Source organism: Lampetra planeri, chromosome 9 (genome assembly GCF_965212315.1).
Source record: "Lampetra planeri chromosome 9, kcLamPlan1.2.h2, whole genome shotgun sequence".
NCBI classification, from domain to species: Eukaryota; Metazoa; Chordata; class Hyperoartia; order Petromyzontiformes; family Petromyzontidae; genus Lampetra; species Lampetra planeri.
The window spans coordinates 6,684,917-6,707,104 of record NC_136115.1 but is presented as its reverse complement, the minus strand read 5'-3'; the positions used below and the strand labels follow the sequence as shown (position 1 = coordinate 6,707,104).

Sequence of the window (22,188 nt, the reverse complement as noted above, 5' to 3'; positions counted from 1 at the left end):
GCATCTTCTGCCTCTTTCTGTGCATGTAGCCTTCTTACAACCTAGAGAATGAATGGATACCAAACTCCCACCTTGTTTATACATGTGCCCCTTACATCAGGCAGACCTAATCACTTGTATTATGTGCTAGTTTCCGATCATATTTGGTCACCAAGGATTTGCCTGCAAACAAGGGGTAATTGTCTCTATCATTATTCAGTGTTTGTCCCTTTGAAAATGTGCAATTCATTTTGTCTTTCTCGAAAAATGTTCACAAGGAACGTTTTAAAAACACAACGTCAATTCCCAGGACACTTCACTGGTTTCATTTTGTTATTTCAAATCTGGAATGCTTTCGGCTGAGTGGATTTAATTTATTCTCTCTGCTCCTGCTCATTCTTTCGATGTTAACATTCCTTTGCCTCACTGATGCTTTTCTAACATCATCTTGGGTTAATCTCCGGCAAGTCTGTTTGCCACCAACGTGCTTTGCACTTCAAAGTTTGATTAATTGCACACAAGGGCAATTAATACTGTAGGGACTTATTAAGAGTACACCTCTAAATATTAAATTCACCCTGGATACATTCGCACATAAGATGTTCCATCTTAAGGGATTTCGCAAATAAACTATATTAATAATAAAAAGAGTCTCAAGCCTAAACTACATTTTTTACTTGTAAAAATGAATAAAATGTATTAAAGAATAGGCTGCTGCATGTGTATTATACACATGTAAAATGCGTTTGATTAGTAGCGCATAATGCTGTTAATTGTAATTTAATGGTGAATAGGGGGCAACGATTCACATCCCCCACGATTAAATTACTGCGATTAATGTTCCCAATTCAATAATATATCCATGTTTTGTAATGATGAATGTTTTGATGACCTCGTGTTCTAGGGGGGGTTTTGTTATTGCATATGACGTATACTTATTTAAAAATCATTGATCCTGACAGAGCAATTGTGTGCTTGCATCGCAAACAAAACGTGCCACTTGGTTACTACTTCAGCACATGGCTGCTGAAGTCGTAACCATTTTTTGCCAGAATTCTGGCAAAAATCGCCCGATGAAGCTGGTTGTAATTACCAGCGAAAACGTCGTATTCAAATAGTTAATGTTGGAGGTTTGCGCTCCTGAAGTAGTGCCTAATTGGCACGTTTCGTTTACGTGTCAAATCTTACGAATTGACTGTCGGGTGGTGGCTCAATCTAGCCCCAAAAAACCTAAATGGTGAATAATATTGGTCGTGAAAGCCTACCTGTTTACAATATGATGTACTCTCCTGTAGCTCGTTTTTTAAATGAAACCAAACGTTGCATTGTTTCTCATGATTTTGTTATTGCATTTTTTTTCTCATCAGCTATGGAACTTTACGGCCGAGAAACTCTGAAGCTCCACATCTTATCGTGTGTATCTTGTGCTCGCAAGCCGATGTGCGAGTCAAATGATGGGCATCTGCACCAGGAGTGAAACGTACCCGGAGTTTTGCAAATGCTTATGTGATATAATTTGTCGTGCACTCTTACATTTTATACATAAAATATGAATTATTATGTGGTTTTGCATTCATGTATTTTGTAATGCTCACTTTTATTTACACCTGTAATGCGCTATATGGATGGTACAGTATTTATATAAATGTATGTTTTGAGGGAAGTATATTTTACAGAGGTATAGATTTGTATATGCTTTGTGAACATTACATATGTAAGGTTCAAATTATCAGTATTAATCTTTAAAATGCAGTATTTATTGATATTTTACAAAATGATTTATTTTGTGCTGAGTTTATTTTACGAACAACTCTGAATAAGACTCGTACTGTTTATAATTTACACTCTGGTCAATGTCACCAATAAAATGCTTTTAAACCAAATACTCTTTTTGTTTTTCTATGGCTGAGTTAATTTGATTAATTTTTTAACTATCAAATAATTTGATATTTAAGCAATCTTTTAGGGGGTTTTTTGGCCTGATACATTGGATTAGTAAGTTTAAATTGTTGTACAAACAAGCTTACATTTCAACAAGGTTCACTATTTTATTCTGCATGCACATTTCTGTTGAGAGTTTGACCAATAAGACGAACGTTATTCTTCCATTATTTGCCAAACATGTGGACATGTTGTGGTAGTCGCAAAAGCCCATTTGTGGAATTTTTCAAATGTTCCTCCAGTTGTGATCCCTTCCTCCTGGCAAGGCCGCCTGCATAGGCTTCATGTTCGCATCATCGAGCGCGATAAATCCGTGACCACCAGGTTGAGCGTGGGGGACCAATAGGACGAGCCCACGTTCGGTCGGGTTTTATTCTGAATCTATTTTTGACACTTGACCACAGGACAAGTGTGAGGCCAGAACCTTGTGGTTGAAGAGACCGAGCTATGCTTCAGAATTGACCCAGACAATGGATGAGGTCCTCTGTTGTTGGTAAGACCAGTGCAGGATGTCAGACCTCTAAGTATATTACTATATTTGAAACCTTTTCAATTGAACACTATAAGTGCCATGATTATTTTCAGTTTTTATTATCAGTCGGATAATTCTTAGATCTTTATGAATTACGACCATGACCAAGTCACGTTCTACAGTGGTGTTTTTCCAGCTTGTGCACATTTAATGTTTTTAATAATACCCGAAAGTATATCGGTAGCTTTTCAATCTTGCTCTTGGAAGCTATCGTTTCAAAGCTTTGACACGATAGCAAGCTGTACGTTGGCTTCACAATTGTCTCTCAATTGTTTCATATTAATTAACGAATGTTGATTCACTGCTTTGCTACATCACCACCCGACCAGATGAATATCCTGTGGAAATATGGACACCATTTGTTGTATGTGTCGCTGAGAACCTGGATTCAAATCCAGATAGCAGCCTAAATTTTTTAATGGGTTCTAAAGTGCAAGTTAGTGGTCTCGGCCCCAGTCATCGACTGCATAAAAAAAACATCCCGTTTAAAATGTGGGCATTACTGAATTCCAGCACTGGGGGATAATTATTTCTTGAAGATCTCTGCAGGCTGTTAAAAGTTGTCTCGAGCATGGATTAATCGGCCTATTAAAGTTATTTCATATGTAATCTGATTTTTGGATGCAGAGTGACGGGACTGCGAGCTCGACTTCATGCAAATGGAACAATTATAACGTAATTGTGGAACCTTTTAAAAATTAACACTAATCTCGATGCTGCGCTTAACTGATTTTATTGAACCAGAGGGATCGTTGACAGGCGTTAATCTTAGGGATGTGTTCCAATGTTTCGATCACTCGTCGTTTTTCTGGTACAGTGTCGAAAAGAAGTTAAACCGTAAATTAAAAAATCATGGCCGAGTGGACGTTATTTTGGAACATTGACCGAGTTCAAAATTAACAAACCAAGTGAAGGCGTAAAAGCAGAAAGCTACACGTTTAAACATATCTGTCAGTTTGCTTTGTCATGGCCTTTATCGTCGAAATAATATCTAATATTGACAGGTGAGCACAAACTAATAGCGTGGCACCTGATCCCTCTGGCTTAAAGCCATCAACATCAATCAACAGAGCTATTGCCTGTGTCACGTTTGAGTGGCAAAGCTTTCAAATAACATCTCACCGATTTGCAGCTCTGATTTACAACTTTTACAAGTTCTGATAAGGTGTATGCATTCCATGTACATACACCAACTCCGGTTGGTTAGGAATTCCTGGGTTTTAACAGAATCCACCCTCAAGAGATTCGCCCTCTACGCATTCCATAACAGCTTCTCACATAATGAGCAAAAGCGCATCCTATGAAACATTTTTGTTGTAAAAGCATATTTGCTTTTTCAGATTCGCAACCACGTGTAATCATGTTATACACCGATTATAAAATGGCACAGAGGATAATGAGAAATGGATCAAAAGGGAGCCCAGTGTGAAGGCCTCGTGGGTGCCAAATGGATTTGTGGCTGCCATACTTATTCACGCTTTCCCGCACACCAGGAATTGCACGAGGACAAAACAACAAAAAATGACCGCACAATTTGGTGACATTTTAATGTCTCTCCGTGTTTCACGTGTGGGCTGGAGCTGCCTCAAAGCAAGACGGGGCATCTCTGTTGTAAAGACTTGCGGCGTCTGTAGCTTTTACTGTGCAGTGCCCATAATAGAAGCTTTGTGAGAATAGAAAAAAACGGTGAGGTGCAAATGTCACCTGTGTAAGTAAAATAAAATAAAAAGATTTAGAAAGCATTTTAAAGCAAACGCATTCCTTTTAACTGTAAATAATGTAGCTATATATCTAACACCCTTTTGAATCCAAATTAAAACTGCAGGCACGAATTGGTTAATGTACTGTATTGAGATTCGGCACCTGACACCGGTCTGAAATAACGTGAACAAACTCGACCGTTGAATCGACCGTCATTCTACAATATGCAAATCTTTGCCATTGTGACAGAAGGCATTTAAATTGTTATTAAAGCAAAACAGCAACCTTAGAAAACTATGCACCATCGTTATATGAAAGCCACAATTAAAAGTGTTTTTTTTTTTAAAGCAATGCAAAACACCAGGAAGAAATCCCACAAAATATTCCTTTAATGTATAAATGCATCTACATGTGCCACAACAAAATAATACCACAACTGAAGTGACACAATTTGTATTGTAACACGTGAGTATTGGAACTTGTTGAACAGGGATAACTGAACGTTGAGCATGTAAATAACTTCATTGCATATGAAGAGTTCGCAGAAGCAACATTTCACACATGCCCGCACAATGTATGCACCAGTAAACCAAAATATTGCAAAACATTTTATTCAGTACAAATTAAATGATGCTTTACCCATGTTTATGGAGGTGGGTACATAATATACAAAGTTAGAAACTTAGCACCATCTTGAAATCCATTATTAGTAACACTCCTTTTTAGTGTATATGCCTGATTAGTTTGTCTGACATTTGACAAATATATAGAAGCCCTGCACTACTTTGTAATGAGCAGGAGCATACAAGGGAATATGGGATTTTCTGGATGGCATATACATCACCAGGATATGGGGCAGTGAGAGACAATGGTGCAAGCTGTGCTAACACAATTTTCCTTGTTACCCCAGGTAATGAGGGCAAGCCATTTCTGTCTTTAGATTGCTTGCAGCTGCGCTTCTAAAACTGTTCTCTCTCCATCTCAGAGCATCCACTTTGGTACTTCCCGCCCCTAATTGTATGACCAGACTTGTCTCAATGGTTGCTTAGACTTTAGAGTAAAAATTCAGGCTATTAATTAGTGGTTACAATACAGTATTACATACAACATTTATGGCTGCAGTCAATATAAATTAAAAATAAACAACATGAACAAAAAATCTGCAAGGAGTAAAATATTGAGAACATTTTAAGTGGCTTCAATTCAGGAGGGTTAGTTGTTTTACATGGAATCCTTCAGCTAAATATCTGGCGACCGTTACTATTATAGCATGGAAATGGTTGAAATTAATCTTGGTAGGATTTGCCAAAGTTAATATCCAAAGTCCTCAAGATTGTACACGCAGCAGTGCACATCAAAGCTAACCAGCATGCCTCGAGCTTTTATCTTTTTGTTGGTGGTATAATTGGAAAAAAAACTTTGAACAAAGGTCTCATGTAATTTTTGATGCGTTATGAAATGTTATTACCATCAAAATTACATGAACCAATTTTTAGCATGGCTTATATAAGCATTCACAGGAAAATACAGGACTGCATGTAACACATTAGTAGACACTCAGAAGTTATTATAGCACCGAAAGTATGAAAGTATAATGTTTCGTACAAAGCCATCTGGTGAGTTACATTATAATTAAATGCACAAACATGTACTATTACACAACTGGATTATGCATAAGATGTTAAAATCAACGACAGTTCATGAGAGACGTTATTTTAATCCCACAATAAAAGGCAACATTAGCTTGGCATTACTCGTATTAAAACCAGCCAGTTGGCAAGCACAAGCAACATGTTTAATAAAAAAAAACCCACAATGTGGCATTATTTCAGTACACTATAGGTGTGCATGGCCGGGCACATTGTAAACACCAAACCAATGTTAAAGGGTCTGAGGTGAACCGATAGCTCGGATGCCAGGGCATCCAGTCCAGTAACATTGAGATGATGGGTTTGAATGCAGGCAGCTGCCCGCTTCAACCGGTTTTACAAGTGTAGCAAAAAAATATCGTTGATATTTTTGCTATTTATTTGGATTAGCAACATTCCAAAAATATATATTGGTTTCAATCGTTAGACAACTTCTTTGCAGTGTATGTGGAAGTATAACCCCGGTTGTAAAAAAGAGATAAAAAGGCCACTTGAAGGAGTTTTCAGGAGACGCCATGTGAAATCTCTTCCCCAGGCACTCTGACACAGCAATGCTGATCTGTGAAATTTCCAAATAGTTGCCTTATCTCGTGACATGATACTGATAGCACAATTGGAATAAATTGTGCGAAAAAAAACACATTTTTTTTATTAAAAGGGTCTGCAAACATCAACACTTGTCCCTTATTTAATTTTGAGCTTTGTTCATGTGTAGAATTGGTAGATAGATTGAGCAACACTAACTGCAGCCTACATGGAACAAGAGTTGGTGCAGATCTGTACTTTCATAGCCCCCAAGACATCTTCCATTTTGAGAAAAGCTCAAAGGAAACACCTTTTAATTCTAGAGTTACTCATGTTTTTTATTACATTTGGCTAATTTCAGCTGAAGGAAATTCTGCGATTGGCTAACCTTGATTTACTGAGTGCTTATTAGATAGCTTGAGGCCAACTCGCCAAACTAAAGTACAATACCTCCTGAAGCGGCACAATAATTATCACTAAATTGAACAGATATTCGGTATGATGGGGCTTTACATGTGCCATACCCACTCATGTATCCCGAGTCTAGTTTGTCCCTTGCTTCATGCATCATTGGTCAAAGGGGGTGGCACACAGTATAACGTCAGTGCCCGACAGATGGGGATTTTTTCCCCCCCTGCTCTAAACCTTGAGCAGGCCTGAAAAAATAAACACAGTTTAGTGCGGTATGGGTGGTTGTGCAGGTGCGATCGTGTTGATGTTTTTAAAGGCCCGATCGGAACTGGGGTGGATCTGCATGGGTCTACCAATGGTAAACACTGGTAAACAGCCATCACCTGGCCCCATGGAAGCATGAAATGTTTGTCATGCTCTTCCTTCAAAAATACTAAAGTGTTCATTGATTGTACATTATTTGCGCATTCATTTGTGGAAAGACCAGGTGTGTTTTTTTTATGTTAAACCATACCAAATTAAAATATACAAATATGAATGGAATACTTTTTGTAGTTTTAAATACACAGCCTTGTTTTATTTAAAAGCCTTTTTTTCTCTTGAGATGAGGTTGAAAAGCTATTGATAACAACAAACTTGTAAAATAATATAAACTCAAAGTAATAGTTATCAAGGCTCACGTAAACGCTACCGAGCTGGTTAACAGATTACATTTTTTGCGACTTGGCACAAATTCGCTTTTTTTGTGTCACGCAGGAGTTTAACAATTGCCAAGATGCATTTACTACAGCGTACCTTAACTGTTTGGTTATTGGTAATTGTCAGCATTGTCTCCATGCCACTTCGGAGCAGAAAAAGGCCATTGTGAAGCAGCAAGCTATTTACTTCTCCAAGTGCATCATTTGTATTCTTCCTCTGACATTTTTGCATAAAAATTCACTTTTAAAAGTTTTTTTCTCAAAGCTCCAGATGGACAAGTTCATCCTGGTTGAATAAGTACCATCTATTTTACACTTTATAAAGGGTCAGAGAAGCCCTTTTGTTTTAATACAACTAATACAAAGTTAACATTGATATGCAATAAGATACAATAAAGCATTTAAGGTTAATGTCCTGAAATTGGTCAAAGCACTTATTTTCAATTGTTGACATTGATACCAATCAATGCTACTTTATTCGCGACTTCAGAATTTCCCAATTTCCCAATTCTGAAGTCAAATCAGGGTGGAGACCGGTGTCTGTCACTGCGTTGAACAAAGACTACTGCTCGCACAATACATTGGCCTTATAGCACAACAACAAGCACACCTGAAAGAGGGGAAAATATATATATAATTCACACCTCTGTGCCATCATGCAAGTTGTTCTGAACTTTGACCTCTAGGTTGACCCTTTTGACCTTGACTCCCTTGACTCGAGCGAGCTCCACGTCGTCGTTCTTGTTCAGGAGGTTGACGTTCTTCACCAGGGCGCTCGGGCGTGCGGGGTTGAGCGGGCGCTCCGACTCATCCACCTGCTTGGCGTCCGCCGCCGCCGCCTTGGTGTTGAGCGGGTAGTCGACAGGCACCTTCGCGCGCCTGCCCGTGCCGCCTTCCTTGGCCCTGGCGCGCCTGCGCCTCGCCGCCACGCACACCAGGCACGTCGCGACCGCCACGGCGACGGCCAGGGCCGAGACGACGGCGGCCGCCGTCGCGCCGCTCGAGCCGGGCCCCAGGGAGGCAGCCGCGCCGCTCTGCTGCAGCTGCAGCGTCTTCATGTTGGTGCCGTTGCGGACGTCGGTGTCGCCGGCGCCCAGGCTCTCGTCCTCGTCGTAGATAACCGAGTCGTGGAGCGCCAGCTTGCCGTCGCGGTCCAGCAGGTCGCGGCGTTGGCGGCGGCTTGGAAGACCGATGGACGCCGAGCGGCGTAGGCGGGGGCCGTGCGACTCTGGCCCGATCAGGTAAATTACCTGCAGGTACCACTGGTGTCCGGCGGCGACCTGCAATGCCAGGGAGAGCACCGGAAGACGAATGGGAACCGGTTGGTAAAACCCAAATGCTTGCCAGAATGAACTTGACGATTCACAATGATGGAGTGAAAAGTGCACTCATTAGAAGAATGTACATGACTAATCATGGCATAAGTAATCGCATCATTCACAAAATAGCACAGTCAAAGATACAAAAAATGTATCCAATAACTGCAGAGGCAACATTGTGCGTACATACATACATACACGTATGTAAAAACAAATTCTCAAGAATCTGCTGAAGATAATGCAAGAATGCACTAGAGATCCGCAAGCCCTATGACCCGAGTAGCATCGCAGTGTGTTCGTGTGAGTGCGTGCATCCCCTCGCCGTGTTCTCACACCTTGTAGAGGGCGTCCACCTTCATGCTAAATCCATCCACTCCGGGCATGTCCCACAGCGCCTGGAACTCCGGCACGTCGGACGCGAAGCCCGCCTCAAAGGGCACGTCGTGGAAGTAACGATCCACTGCCTCGGGGTGGTTCCGGTCCTGCGAGCGAGCATTACGAGGACGCACGGAGGAAGAAGTTTAACGATGAGCCTATGACGGCATCGCAGTTTATGAAAGGCATTAAGAGGAGTGCCATGGCAGTGATCATTGCAATGTGCTGCAGGTACCAGCAGCAGGAAGCGGTGCTTCAGGTGCTTGTTGGGCTGAATGCAGCCATACTGCGGCCCCTCGTTGTAGATGGTTCCCGTCGGGTCAAAGAACGGGACATATCCGTCGCGCCCCGTGCACAGGTACACCTTCTCCAGCTGCAGCTTGTAGGCCGACTTGAGGTTTTGGTCGGGGTTCCAGAGCACACGGCCATACAGCGTTTGACCTGCAGCAGGAATGTGTGAAAAACAAAAGGTTATTGTCCATTTTGCAGTGCAGCTTGAATGACGAGCCGGTGTTTCTGGTGTGACTTGAAACATTTATGATTGTTTTGTCTCTCTTTTGGGTAGTTACTATACACTGGGATTTACATAAAACCATAACAAGTTATGGACCCATACTCTTTGGTTCTTTCGGTAAAATCACGTAGATGAAAAAATTATAAAATAAAAATAAATAAAAGTTAATTAAATCACAACGTTTCGATTGCAACACAAACAATGAAAGAACCAAAGAGTATGGATCCTTGCAGTCACGAAAACTTCAAATCTAGAATGAAGTTATGGACCATTTATTCATTACCTCTACATTCTTAATGTTAATTTTATTTAGAGACATAGAAATGGTAACAAATTTTGTATGCAATCCTGTCTTTTTTTTATTTGTCAAAGGTATTCTTAAGTATAAATTGCATGGCTGTTGTACAGAATTAGAGGTATTATTAGCTTGTATAGTGTAGTATCAATAGAAATAACAGTTGCAACATTATAATTTTTGCCGCATACAATAACTATATTATTTTAAATAACATACAAATTATGCTGGGATCACCTTCAGAGCTGAGTACACTGACATGGTCATCTCACCCCTACTCATAGTGAAGGGCTTAACTCCTGGGAGTTTAGCAGATGGGAGGAATTTGCAAAGGTGAAAAAAATCTTATTTGATCTGTGGTGGGATATTAGCCAGGACACTCGGCTTAACACCCATGCACTTTATCGAAGAGCATCACTGAACATTTAATGTCTGAAGCGTGGACAGTATCTTGGCTTAACGTTTCATCTGAGAGATGGATTGACATTCTCTAAATGCTCGCCGGCATTCCTGATCTCTCTAACTATACCAGATGGTGTGGAGTGGAGGTGATCGTTGGGGTGGGAGGGGCCAGAATGGGTGGAATGAGAGAAGGCAGTCAAAAATACGGGTGGACTGTCCAATGATGTCATTCAAGTTGCTCAGTCGTACGGTTTAAAATGCAACCCATGCAGCTGCTGGAAAAGCACTGTAATGTCACAAATAGAAAGAGCACTGCTCGATATATTAATAAGACCAGTGCAGTTAATCCTCAGCACTCGCAGGCCTATCAAAATCCAATTTTTCATGCTTTTCATATCAACAAAATCTGTGTAAGGCACGTCACCAAGAGGGAGCAAATTGGTAAATGTTGATCTTTGGGCGAGACAACGTAAGAGCCCATATTGTTATACGAGAACACCTGGCCATCATCTAATCTCACAGCTGAAAGAAGGGATAACACAACTTCATTCAGACACATACATCATTTAAAATGGGTTTTTTTTTTACGTTGAAAGGACAAATGCCATAACTCCCACCACCTGACCTTTTTAGAAAAACAACACCCAAAGCAGCTACGACTGCGCAGGTTTTCACGATTGTGCTGCACAGCTCTCCAACGTGTTTACGGCTTGTACCGAATGTTGTTTGGCCGCGATGTCTGACAATCGGCTCCACGTGCCGAGAGCTTTTTCACAAACTGAACCTCAATCCAGTTTGCGAGGAAGCTCCCTGTAACGCGAGTTGAAAACCTCGGACAACGTGTCGAAGCAGCACGCGCTCACAACCCTGAAAACACATCGGGGGGAAGGCATCTGTAGCCACAGGTCGACCTCGTCCGCTTGAGAGCCCCACCCCTCTTTTATCCCCTCCGATGAGACTCACCCATGGAGAAGGCGCCCTTGTAGTCCATCTCGGGCAGGGCCACGTCTGACTTGCCGGGATCCAGCAGAAACACCTTGTCGTTGTTGCACAGGTGGAACTCGGTGTTGAGCGAGTACACAACGGGCACCGGTCGATTTGTCTGCTGGAAGGAGATGGGCAGCAGGAACCTGCGTGCGGCAGCGATGGCGGCGCAGAAGAAACAACGGCATTGAAATTACTGATGAAACATCGTACTCGAATTGTAAATGTTGTGGGTTTACTCTCCAACACACCGGTGTGCTGTACGAGTAATGAATTGGCATGTTTTTTTTACATGACAAACCTTACTAATTGGCTGTGTCGGGTGGTGGCGGGTTTAACGACACATTTATATTTATGCGATCCAACCCAAAAATCTCTACTCTAGAGAGAAAACTTTACTTCAAACATGCAGGTGAATTCATGCACTGATGCACGTATGTATGCATGTTGAACTTCTTTCGCAGCGTACGTAGCCAACTGTGCTAATCGGAAGTGTGGGCAGCACAGGTGACAATTACTTAGAACGACACGGAACATAAGCTCAGCTGGTGGAATAGACACTCCCAAAGTTGAGGATTGCAGGTGCAAATCCAAGCCAGTGTCAATTTAGCTCGTCATCCCAATGGGACTTGGAAATAAGTTCCACCTGTTCAGCACAACTTGAATTGCCAACAGTGGTTTCCTCGCGGAGGGACTGGTCTTTGCCACCAGGCATGTGGAATTTACAGTACTGGCTCATTGCTGCCATTCTATGTGAGCATTGCCCAAAGCTCGCTTTAACAGACAATATAGTTTGTTAAATTAAGCATATTTATTACATCGCAGGGTCATGAGAAATGGCGACAGCTTGGGACAGCCTTCATCCAGCTTTGAATTGATCATGGCTGATGATGATGTTGGTGATGATGCATCAAATGCATACCATAGGTTATTTGCATATATCCCGCGTGGGTTATTCATCTTCACATTTGTTTACGTCGTCATTTGGCTGAACTCGATTTTGAGTGTCCAACTTACTTCTCTGGTGCCTGTGCCGTGCAGGACAGGGCCTTGGTGCCTGGGTCAACCCACGGCTGTGTAGGCTGCACTGTGCATGGAATCAGATACACGGTGTACTCCCCTGAGTAGTCCTTCCTGCAGAGAATAACAAAACAATGCAATTTATTGATGACAAGAAATAGGATAGCAAAACCAACATTGCTTAACATAAAGAGGAAAACACTTGTCTTTCTGTTCCCTATTCCTCGCACTGCTCAATTTGGAATTTCCTCTAATATTTTTGTTCCAAGTTTTTAAACTTTCTGAATTAAAGAAACCGATTAACGCTTATCTCGGCTTTGGTGTTTTGGGCCTCTGGGCCTTTGCTTAGCAACTGTGATTTAAAAACATGTGCACTTTTGCAAATTGCTCCCTGAATATGCAGTTCACCCCTTTTAGGTTCACCGGGGTAAACGGGTCATTATAATAATAAGGGTGGGAAAGCAGCCGAAATTATTGAAAACACTGCAGAAGACAAGTAAAAGGTAATGGTGCAGACCTACAATTACTCGCGAACGCCATTAATGACGGAGAGCATCCGCCAGAGGGAGCTCAAGAGAAGCCCCCTGTTGAGGGTATTTGACCTACTCTGCCACCATGGCCAGATGGCCTGGAAGAGGTGGGTGCACCCGCGTGGGTTATTCATCTTCACAGTGTGCTGATCTTAAAGGTGCATTGAAAAATGTTGATACTCCGACTGATGCTCCTACTGTTGTGGAGTGACTCATGCAGCCAGCTATGGCTGCAGAGTTTGGTAGTACATGTTGTTTACGTCGTTTATTGTGAAAATTCGGTCACAGTTCCTATGACCACTCTTTCATTGCTTTTATGGCTTTATTTTGGTGATTTTCGATAAGTTTTTTGGTTTGGCCATGTTTGTTTGTTGTAGTACAGAGTTAGACTGATGGTCTTAATCTAAGTTGTCTTGTGGTTGTTGTTTGACTTGCATCCCACTGGGGTTTTTGCACATTTTTGTGTACGGTGCTTTTTCTGCAATATTGTACTGTCTTTACTTGGATTTTCTGTTTGCATTCAGTCACATATTCACTTTAAGATGTTTTTTGTTCATGTTTTTGTTTTTTTGTTTGTTGCAGTTGCACCCGATTCAAGAGCCGAATGGCTCACAGGGCTATACCTAATAAATTAACTTGAACATTTACCCCACCGTGCACACAAGCTGCCGATCACGGTGCACCCGTTGACACTCCCACACCTCCGAGTTAGCATGGTTGGCCTACGTACGGTGGGAAAGAAGTTCTACATACGTAGTTACACTGCTGGGTATACAGAAGCAGAAAATGTTCGGGTAACTTTTCAATCATTTCAACTGACGTGCCGGGAGAACACTTAGAAACCCGGTGACCTCCAGATGATTGCAAGGCCAGTGTGCTGACCATTACACCTCGGCAGCAAACGGTACAGCCTGAAGCTAACAATAACGTTTCTTTGCCTCTCCGCCAAGACTGCCGCGGAATGACCATGTGATGGTTGCTGCATTTGGCGCTGGCGGTTAGGCACAGCCGGGCGGTGGCCACCTGTTGTAGGAGCTGGTGGCACGCCACAGCTGATAGGGCGAGTCAAAGGTCTGGGCACTCCACACCAACTCCAGCTCCAGCTCGATGCCCCCCAGGTGATCGGGTGGAGCCAGGTGGGACTTCTGTGCCGGCAGAGTGTGGTGCTCCATGACGAACTGGCCTGCAGAGAGCACGCACCAGGGTTCGACTGCCTGCCCCAAGCCACATCGGACTCCAAGATGTTGCATTTCAAACACCGTTATCACATATGTTTACATTCGTATTTACGTTTATCCTGTTAAAACTGTAAAAATAACTTGTAATCAAAATGCCATGTCAAAAATCAAGGTATATGCTGTTAAGGGTATTTGTGTTCCTAATTTATACCATTATTAGTCATAGATTAAAATATAATTTGTGCATCTTATTTTAGGTTGCCTATATTTTTTAATAGGTATTATTCTTCAAATTGGCTTCAATTTTAGATAGAGAAAGGTCACTGCTAACGAGAGGTGGCCTGACAGGATGACGGTAAAGTGGAGACAGGAGTGCTGAATGTGGCACACACAGCGCCTCCTGCTGGAGCGGTAAAGACACTAACACTCCTCGCATGCCATTCAATATGCATCACAACTCCAATTATGTATGGCCGTATTGCACGCGACTCCTATTATCTGTAGGGACCAAACAATCATTTTATCCGTGAAACAATCATTTAATCCATGCCCCTAATTTTTCCATTATCTGTGGTTATCTGCATTTTTACCTGTCGAAAATTGTCAAATACACTTTCTATTATCCACACATTTTTCTTTAAAGGGGCATGACCTAAGATGACAATCATGAGTGCATAGTTTTAATTATGAGTATAATTACAATAGTTTTTATTAATCAATATCATTTCTGAATGTTACTTTGTATTTATTTTCTAGAGGTGCACGGTTCGGGATTGCTGGAACAGAGTAGCATGTTGCCAATGAGACCCAATCAAGTTGGAGCGAATGACGACCCGGATCTGATTCCAATCCGAATTGATCGTGCATCCCCCTTGTTATCATATCAAGTCCTGATTGCAAAGATACAAAATGTTATATGGTCAATATTGATATTAACCCATCGATAGAATAGCATTTTCTTGCAGTTGGTGATCAAATGATTTCCCATCAATGTTGATTCTGCAACTGTCAATAGGCCAGAGCCCAGGGAAATTGAGAACCTGACCTCTGAACTTTGCGTGTGTCTTGAACTCAATCACGAGTCGCCCATCCTCGCGGATGTAGATGCGGATGACTTGGAGCCTTGCAGAGAGGACGCTGTCCGTCTGGATACCTGAAGCAAGCACAGCAGAGCATTTTACGCCTGCACATCCAAGACACGGCACGGTACGTTATGCATGACGTTTTTATTAAAAGTTCAAATTATGTATCTCACGATGCCCAGATACGCACCGGTCCTCCAGAGCACAGTGTCGTAGAAGAATGAGAATTCCATCTCGGTGTGGTGCTCCAGCGAGGCCCAGCCGCGTGGAGCAGTCACGTAGATGTACGAGACGTAGAGAGGCACTGTGACCGTCAGGAAGGATTGTGCCGAGTCCCGCACCTGCAAGAATAATTCAACGCGTGGAAGCCTTAAATATTTTCCATCATTTTCATAGGACTCAGACCAGAGCACCTTATATCTTGACCACAAATCAGTTACTTATACATAGGGCTCAGTAAGTCAGATTGCCAAGATCAGGAATTATAGACAAGTATGATCCGGTCAATTTGGGAGGATGATGCCCCATTTTGGCATTTACGTCACCCCTAGAATTCCCATACCGCTCACCCGTGCAGCTCAAGAAACCGCGTTACACCGGGAACATCCTGAGCTGTAATGGTGTATTTCGCATTGTGCGAAAAGTGTTCCCTAAAAGAAGAAAACCACCCGATTTTTTTGCGAAAACGCGTCGTGTGAAAATGCATTAAGCGATGATTGGTGTACTCTATGTGCATGGGACACCTCGTGACATGAGTTGTAAACTCAATCTCAATCGTGCATGGCCACATTCTGTAAAAGTTGTATTGGTATGCTGTAGTATTTACCTTAAAATTATTGTATTTTGAAAGCATTAGTTGGTGACAATTAACTATTTATGAATCTGTTCCTTTACGTATTAACGTCAAACATCTCAATTATATATTATATCTATTTAATCTACTTATATAGTCATCCTGTATTAATCTATCATCTTATATCTTTCCATGCGATTAACATCTATATAATGAACATCTCTACAATAATTAACGTGCGGATATATTCATAGGAGAGACTGCATCTGAACAGCCTGTTAATCAAGGACCGCAACAACACGACGCATCGACTCAATTCAAATCGGGGGGTTCCTCATCGTTCCGACCGCGCAACCGGAGAACCCGGGAAGTCCGCGTCGCGCTCCGGCCGTGCTGCCCGGAGCGCGACGCGGACTTCCCGGCGGCGAGCATCGTGCCTGAAAGTCGGCGGTGACGGAGCCCCCGCACACGTCGATGAGCTCCGTCATGTGGTAGTAGGCGTCGAAGGTCCAGATGCAGCTCTTCAGATTCAGGTGACGGTAGAGCTGGATAGTGCGCGGCTCGCGCACGCTCCCATCGAACTGGTACGGCCGGTCAAAGCCCGGCCCCAGCACCAGCGTCTCTGCCTTCTCTTCGTCCAGGAATCCAGCCTCTGTGGGGTCGGCGCAAAGCATTGGGGGGGTGGGGGCAGGGAGGGGTTGGCCACAAACGTGCAACGCAGTCGGCATCGCCAAGCCCATTGTCTCAACGGCCACGAAGGCAGGCCCGCTAACAGGCACTTAACGTGATGGGACGTATAAGTCCAAAGTAATACAAGTACAGAAAAGTGATGTGTGTATGAATAATGATAGTGTATACCACAAGTAATGTGGAAGAGTAGCCCTCTAGAGCTCCCCTGTAGTGGGATGCCCTTCTACCAGCAGAGGTGTGAGTGAGCAATTGCAGGGCTGCACCTTGACCTATTGCACTATTACTGTACTGTTACTAGACATCACTATAAAAAATATCATACCATATAGCATTGTGTGCAAACAGATAACCTTCCAATGACACCATACAAGGATATAAACTGCAAAGAAAGACTGTCAATAGTTTGTTACCATTCTAACCATTGAATAAGCTTCTGCTGTGTTTTTACAACATACATAATATTATTACCGTTGATAAAAAAATAAGTACCATAATAATATTTGGTCAGCCCTTTGGCAATCCATCACTGGATTAAGGCCTCCCCACACTGATAAATACTGCGGGTGAATAACCTGGAAAATATGCAGTCTGCTTCAGAGCGGATGGTAAAGATCCGGTGATGTTTATCCAAAACACGGTTGGCCGATGCGTGCCGGCGTTTCGGTAAAACACGTACTTGTAATGGTAGGTTTTTACCCTTTTAACTGGTACAAAACTGACACCTTTATTCAAGGCATCATGTTTGCAATGACCACAACACAAGTAGTCAATAAAGCAAACAAAAAGAAGCAACTCTGATAAGGATAATAATATGCACTGTCCTTGAAGTTGATTGGCCCACACCGGAGACGGCTTTCTTTAGAGCCTAGTCCCCATTGGTGTAGGGCCAGATGACACCAGAAGGCGTACAACTCAAAAACAGTGCAATATCAGAGTATTGAGAGTTCGGGGTAAACATTTACACTATGAGATCTCTTTTACCAGTGGCAAAATATAATGGTAGGTTTTTACCCTTTTAACTGGTACAAAACTGACACCTTTATTCAAGGCATCATGTTTGCAATGACCACAACACAAGTAGTCAATAAAGCAAACAAAAAGAATCAACTCTGATAAGGATAATAATATGCACTGTCCTTGAAGTTGATTGGCCCACACCCGAGACGGCTTTCTTTAGAGCCTAGTCCCCATTGGTGTAGGGCCAGATGACACCAGAAGGCGTACAACTCAAAAACAGTGCAATATCAGGGTGTGGGCCAATCAACTTCAAGGACAGTGCATATTATTATCCTTATCAGAGTTGCTTCTTTTTGTTTGCTTTATTGACTACTTGTGTTGTGGTCATTGCAAACATGATGCCTTGAATAAAGGTGTCAGTTTTGTACCAGTTAAAAGGGTAAAAACCTACCATTATATTTTGCCACTGGTAAAAGAGATCTCATAGTGTAAACGTACTTGTAAGTTACCGAGTTGGGTGAAAGCCAACAAAGAAACAAAACCCCTACTGTGAAATTACTGCAAGGCCATACTCGTCTGCCAAACGACGGCATCATGGTAGCCTTGTGCTATGAGAATAGCACCGATGATTTGATTTTCAACAGGCACGCCCCCCCCCCTCCTGCGAGCCACGTGGGGCTGTGCTTGCGATGCGAACCCGTCGCACCTCGGAGGTTGCGCAGGGAGACGAGGTTGGAGCACACGTGCTGCTGGCGGTAGATGGACTCGGAGAGCAGCAGGTGCAGGTTGTGAATGGGCATGGTAGAGATGAGAGGCAGCATCCCGTCCTGGTGCGGGATCTGGATCGAGATGTGAATCCTGCGTGCGCGCGCGCGTGAAGGACAGCATGAGCACACTCGTTGTTGCCGATGATTGATTTGCAGCACGTTTGTTGTCCGCTGCTGGATGAAGGCTTCACCCCCGTGCCAGTCATAGGGGTTGTGTGACCATACTTCACCGTGCTGCTATGTACTGTATATTGTCGCCGTTACCGTTATTTTTACGACTTGTAGGATGCAGAAACAGGGATGTTTGGTTGTCAAGAACTGCTTGTGCCCCTTCTGTTAAGGTAGAACATTCCACTGCTTCCCAAAACTGCACCTCCTTGTGTTGGGATATCGTCAGCCATGCTCTATCCACTGTTGGCTAAAGGTCTCCCCAAGTCATCACCATCGTTTCCTTGGTGTAATACAGAGCATGCACGCCTCTATGCTTGTGCTCTAGCTGTCATAGTGGGTAATATACAATGATAAAAACGGTCTTCTTTCGGCACATCGGTATGTTGCTTGTCATTATAGAATTCACCGATCTGAAAGCGCTTGTCTGCTCTTGATCACCGCCTTTAATTAACCATTTGTGATCATGGCCAACCTTCACAAATAGCCCTCGATCTACATGTGGATGTGGTTCCCCCCCCCCCCCCAATCGTGTAAACCAGAATGAACGGCATGTAGGGAAAATGAGGACATTTCATAGATGTCTATTGTCCGCACGGGTGGCTACGTACGGGTGCGAAAGAAGTTCTACATACGTACATTACGCGTATACAGCACATCACAACAATAGATCTGTTTAACACGTAGGCTTTCACGACCAATATCATCCATAATATAGGTTTTTTTGGGTTAGATCGCGTAAATATAAATGTGTCATTAAACCTGCCACCACCCGACACAGCCAATTAGTAAGGTTTGTCACGTCAACAGAACATGAGTACGACGTTTTGCCAGTAATTACAACCGGCATCATCTGCTTGTAATCATGATGCTGGTTTTAATTACTGACGAAACGTCGTACTCAGATTGTAAATCTTATGGATTTACTCTCCAACGCACCCGGTGTGCTGTACTAGTAACGAATTGGCATGTTCTGCCTACGAGACAAACCTTAATAATTGGCTGTGTCGAGTGGTGGCGGGTTTAACGACACATTTATATTTACGCGATCTAACCCCCCAAAAAAAAACCTCTATGATGACTAATTATGTGGCGACAGCTGCATTGACATCGTTTAAACACGAGGGGGCGGTGGCGGCGGCGCTGCACCTGTTGGGGTGCTCCTTGTGCTTGACGTCCAGGTACTCGAGGTTGGCGATGAAGGACTGCGCCTGCAGGGCACGCGCCGAGCCGGCCGACACGGGCGTGTGGCAGATGCTGTTGTCCGTGCCGACGGTGACCGTGTTGCTGCGCAGCGGCGTGCCCGCCTGGCCCTTCTTGTCGCGCGCCTGCGCCACGCAGCGCACGTGGAAGCGGCGCCCGAAGTAGACGCTCTCCAGCACCTGCGCGCGCCCGCGCGGGACACGCAAGAGGACGACGACTGTAGGTTCCGTTTTACCGGGACGTCGCACTGTGTAGGATTACATTTTAACAAATGTTTTTACTAAGTAATGAAGCAGCGGTAATGCCCATTGCCTCCGTCAACCCTCAGTGACCATCGGGGTTTTGCATGGCCAAACAGCCCCGTGATCCCTGCACATCATGGGGAGGCCTTCATCCGGCAGTGGACTGACAGCGCGTTGTACTGCTACTGCTAGATGTTCAATTGTCACCAAAAGGCACGAGTTAAAAGCGAGCAGATTCACCCAGGGAGCGGCCTCTGTGTTGGGTATTTCCACTCCCCCTCACCCACCTTGTGGTTGACGCTCGTGAACGGAGTGTGGTCGGTGACCGTCTCGAAGGGCGAGCGAGCTCCGTTGGCGTCCGTGGGGGACGACACCTCCCAGCTGAAGTACAGCGCCGACTGATTGATGCCCGCCTCCTCGCAGCGCTCGCGCGTGAGCGAGTACTTGGGGTAGTGCGGGTCGCACGGGGTGACGCACACCAGCGGGTAGCCCGGCGACGGGTCCTTCTTGGAGCCTTCCTTCATCACCTCCTCGACGCTGTCGTAGTCGGCGAGGGAAACCACCTAGGGTGGCGAGAGCGGGCGGGCAGGGAAGGTGTTACTCGGTGAAAGTTATATGGGGGCAGCAGCGCTTTATCTGTAAGAGGATGTTCAAACGTAGCAATCTACGAATCGTGATAAAAAATCTAAACACAGGTATTTGTCATCTGGTGGATGCACGCCAATAACTGTGTTCTGCCTATCCAATGTGAATGTAAAGATTTGTTCATGACAAAAACCAAACACTTTAAAATCAGTCAGATGCTCCATCATAGCATTGTAGATATGTCAATGCATTGACAATGCATTAAATGTAAGGGAGTGATATCTCAGTGCCCTCACCAATAATAATAATAACGGCAACTTCTACAGCGCCATAACATAGCAAGCCGTGCGTTACAAGTGCCATTTATGACGCGCTTGCCCGTGACTTAAAAGTCTCGTGCACGACCAAATATGGCTAGCAGGGAGGCCGCGGTCCATCACGTACGATCGGTGGGGCTGGCAGAATGAGGCTGCCTGTGGCCTCCTGGTCCAGGATGGTGACCGTGGCCGTGGTGATGTCTCCCAGCACGGCCTCCACGGGGTCGTCTGGCCCCAGCACCACGGAGAAGGACTCGTGCCACTCGCGGTCCTCATTGGCCAGGATCTCCACGGGGAACTCCATCTGCTCCACGCCTGCATCACGCGGAGCGACGACAAGCGAGGAGGATGAGGCTCTCTTCAGGATTGCAGTTTATATGGGTGGGCAGCAGCGGTGGTGTCGCGCTACGAACCCGCCGACCGGATTATGATTCCCGCTCGTGGCCAACACCAGGTGACGATTATCTGTACCGGTCCTGGGCCTCCCCTGAGTCGACTCAGCCTCAAATGAGTACTCGGTGTGGTGCGTGAACATCGCCACTGGGGAGACGATGACGGCCATGCGTGGTGTTGGCCACCCACCCCCTCAATGTGCAGGCCTTCCTTAGGTGCTCGCTAACAGCACTTGCCCCAACAGTCTGTTAAGGCTATACAGGCGTCTTTGTCTTGGTAGTTTATATGTGACAGCAGGCTGATTTGTGGGTACTTTCATAAACTATAAAAGCTCATATGTTACTTGTGTTACATTTTGTGATTGTCATGTTGTGTGTTCTTTGCTATGATTCCATTGCCATGGAATTGACCATATCAGCAAATGTTTTACATTGGAAAGTATTTGTCAGAGAAGAATCTTAAATAAAATGCCAACCTTTGGGGAGCCTCTCACACAACATAAATAATGATGCCTTTCGCAAAACCACTTTACACCCACTACAGTCAAGCTTGTAGACATAACTATGAAAAATCAACAAAGACCACCGATAGAGTTATCTGACACATACTTGGCCACTCGTGAAGACCCACCAGGCAGGAACTTGAGGATGCGGCTCTTGGGGTTGTAGTCCATTCCGGACTGAGCCGATCCATCGCGGGTGCTGCAGCGCACCTTGGAGGTTTTGTTGCGGTCGCCCGAGCGCAACACGAGGATGGTGAGGATGGCCATGCCGTCTGGGCCGGACGGCTCGCGCACCTGGTAGCTCGCCTCTTCAAACTGAATGGTGGGAGCTGCGTCGAAGAAAGCACGGCGAAAAAAAGTCGAAATAACAAATTAACCGGGACTGTGTATTTTTTCAAATTCGTGAACAGTTAGGAGACGCTATTGTACGTGATTA

The 22,188-nt window shown here is 44.1% G+C and overlaps 2 protein-coding genes across 4 annotated transcripts in view; one reads left to right on the top strand and one right to left on the bottom strand.

Moving 5' to 3' along the window:
• The window catches only part of LOC144720636 (uncharacterized), a 32,623-nt gene extending 30,761 nt beyond the window's left edge, over window positions 1-1,862 (top strand). For all 3 annotated transcript variants that reach the window (XM_078597536.1, XM_078597535.1, XM_078597534.1), the window contains exon 8: window positions 1,347-1,862. The gene's annotated coding sequence lies outside the window, so the exon portion shown is untranslated. The remainder of the gene's footprint in view (window positions 1-1,346) is intronic.
• Window positions 1,863-4,520: 2,658 nt separating this feature from the next.
• FRAS1 (Fraser extracellular matrix complex subunit 1) overlaps window positions 4,521-22,188 on the bottom strand; it is a 55,616-nt gene continuing 37,948 nt past the window's right edge. Inside the window, exons 33-46 of the mRNA XM_078597533.1 lie at window positions 21,881-22,081; window positions 20,985-21,172; window positions 20,243-20,518; window positions 19,660-19,892; window positions 18,282-18,433; window positions 16,366-16,580; window positions 15,326-15,476; window positions 15,099-15,206; window positions 13,899-14,058; window positions 12,343-12,459; window positions 11,305-11,471; window positions 9,366-9,571; window positions 9,091-9,237; window positions 4,521-8,716 (exon numbers count right to left, since the gene is read on the bottom strand). Coding sequence (XP_078453659.1) covers window positions 8,075-8,716; window positions 9,091-9,237; window positions 9,366-9,571; window positions 11,305-11,471; window positions 12,343-12,459; window positions 13,899-14,058; window positions 15,099-15,206; window positions 15,326-15,476; window positions 16,366-16,580; window positions 18,282-18,433; window positions 19,660-19,892; window positions 20,243-20,518; window positions 20,985-21,172; window positions 21,881-22,081 — 2,963 coding nt within the window. The 3' untranslated portion in view covers window positions 4,521-8,074. The remainder of the gene's footprint in view (window positions 8,717-9,090; window positions 9,238-9,365; window positions 9,572-11,304; window positions 11,472-12,342; window positions 12,460-13,898; window positions 14,059-15,098; window positions 15,207-15,325; window positions 15,477-16,365; window positions 16,581-18,281; window positions 18,434-19,659; window positions 19,893-20,242; window positions 20,519-20,984; window positions 21,173-21,880; window positions 22,082-22,188) is intronic.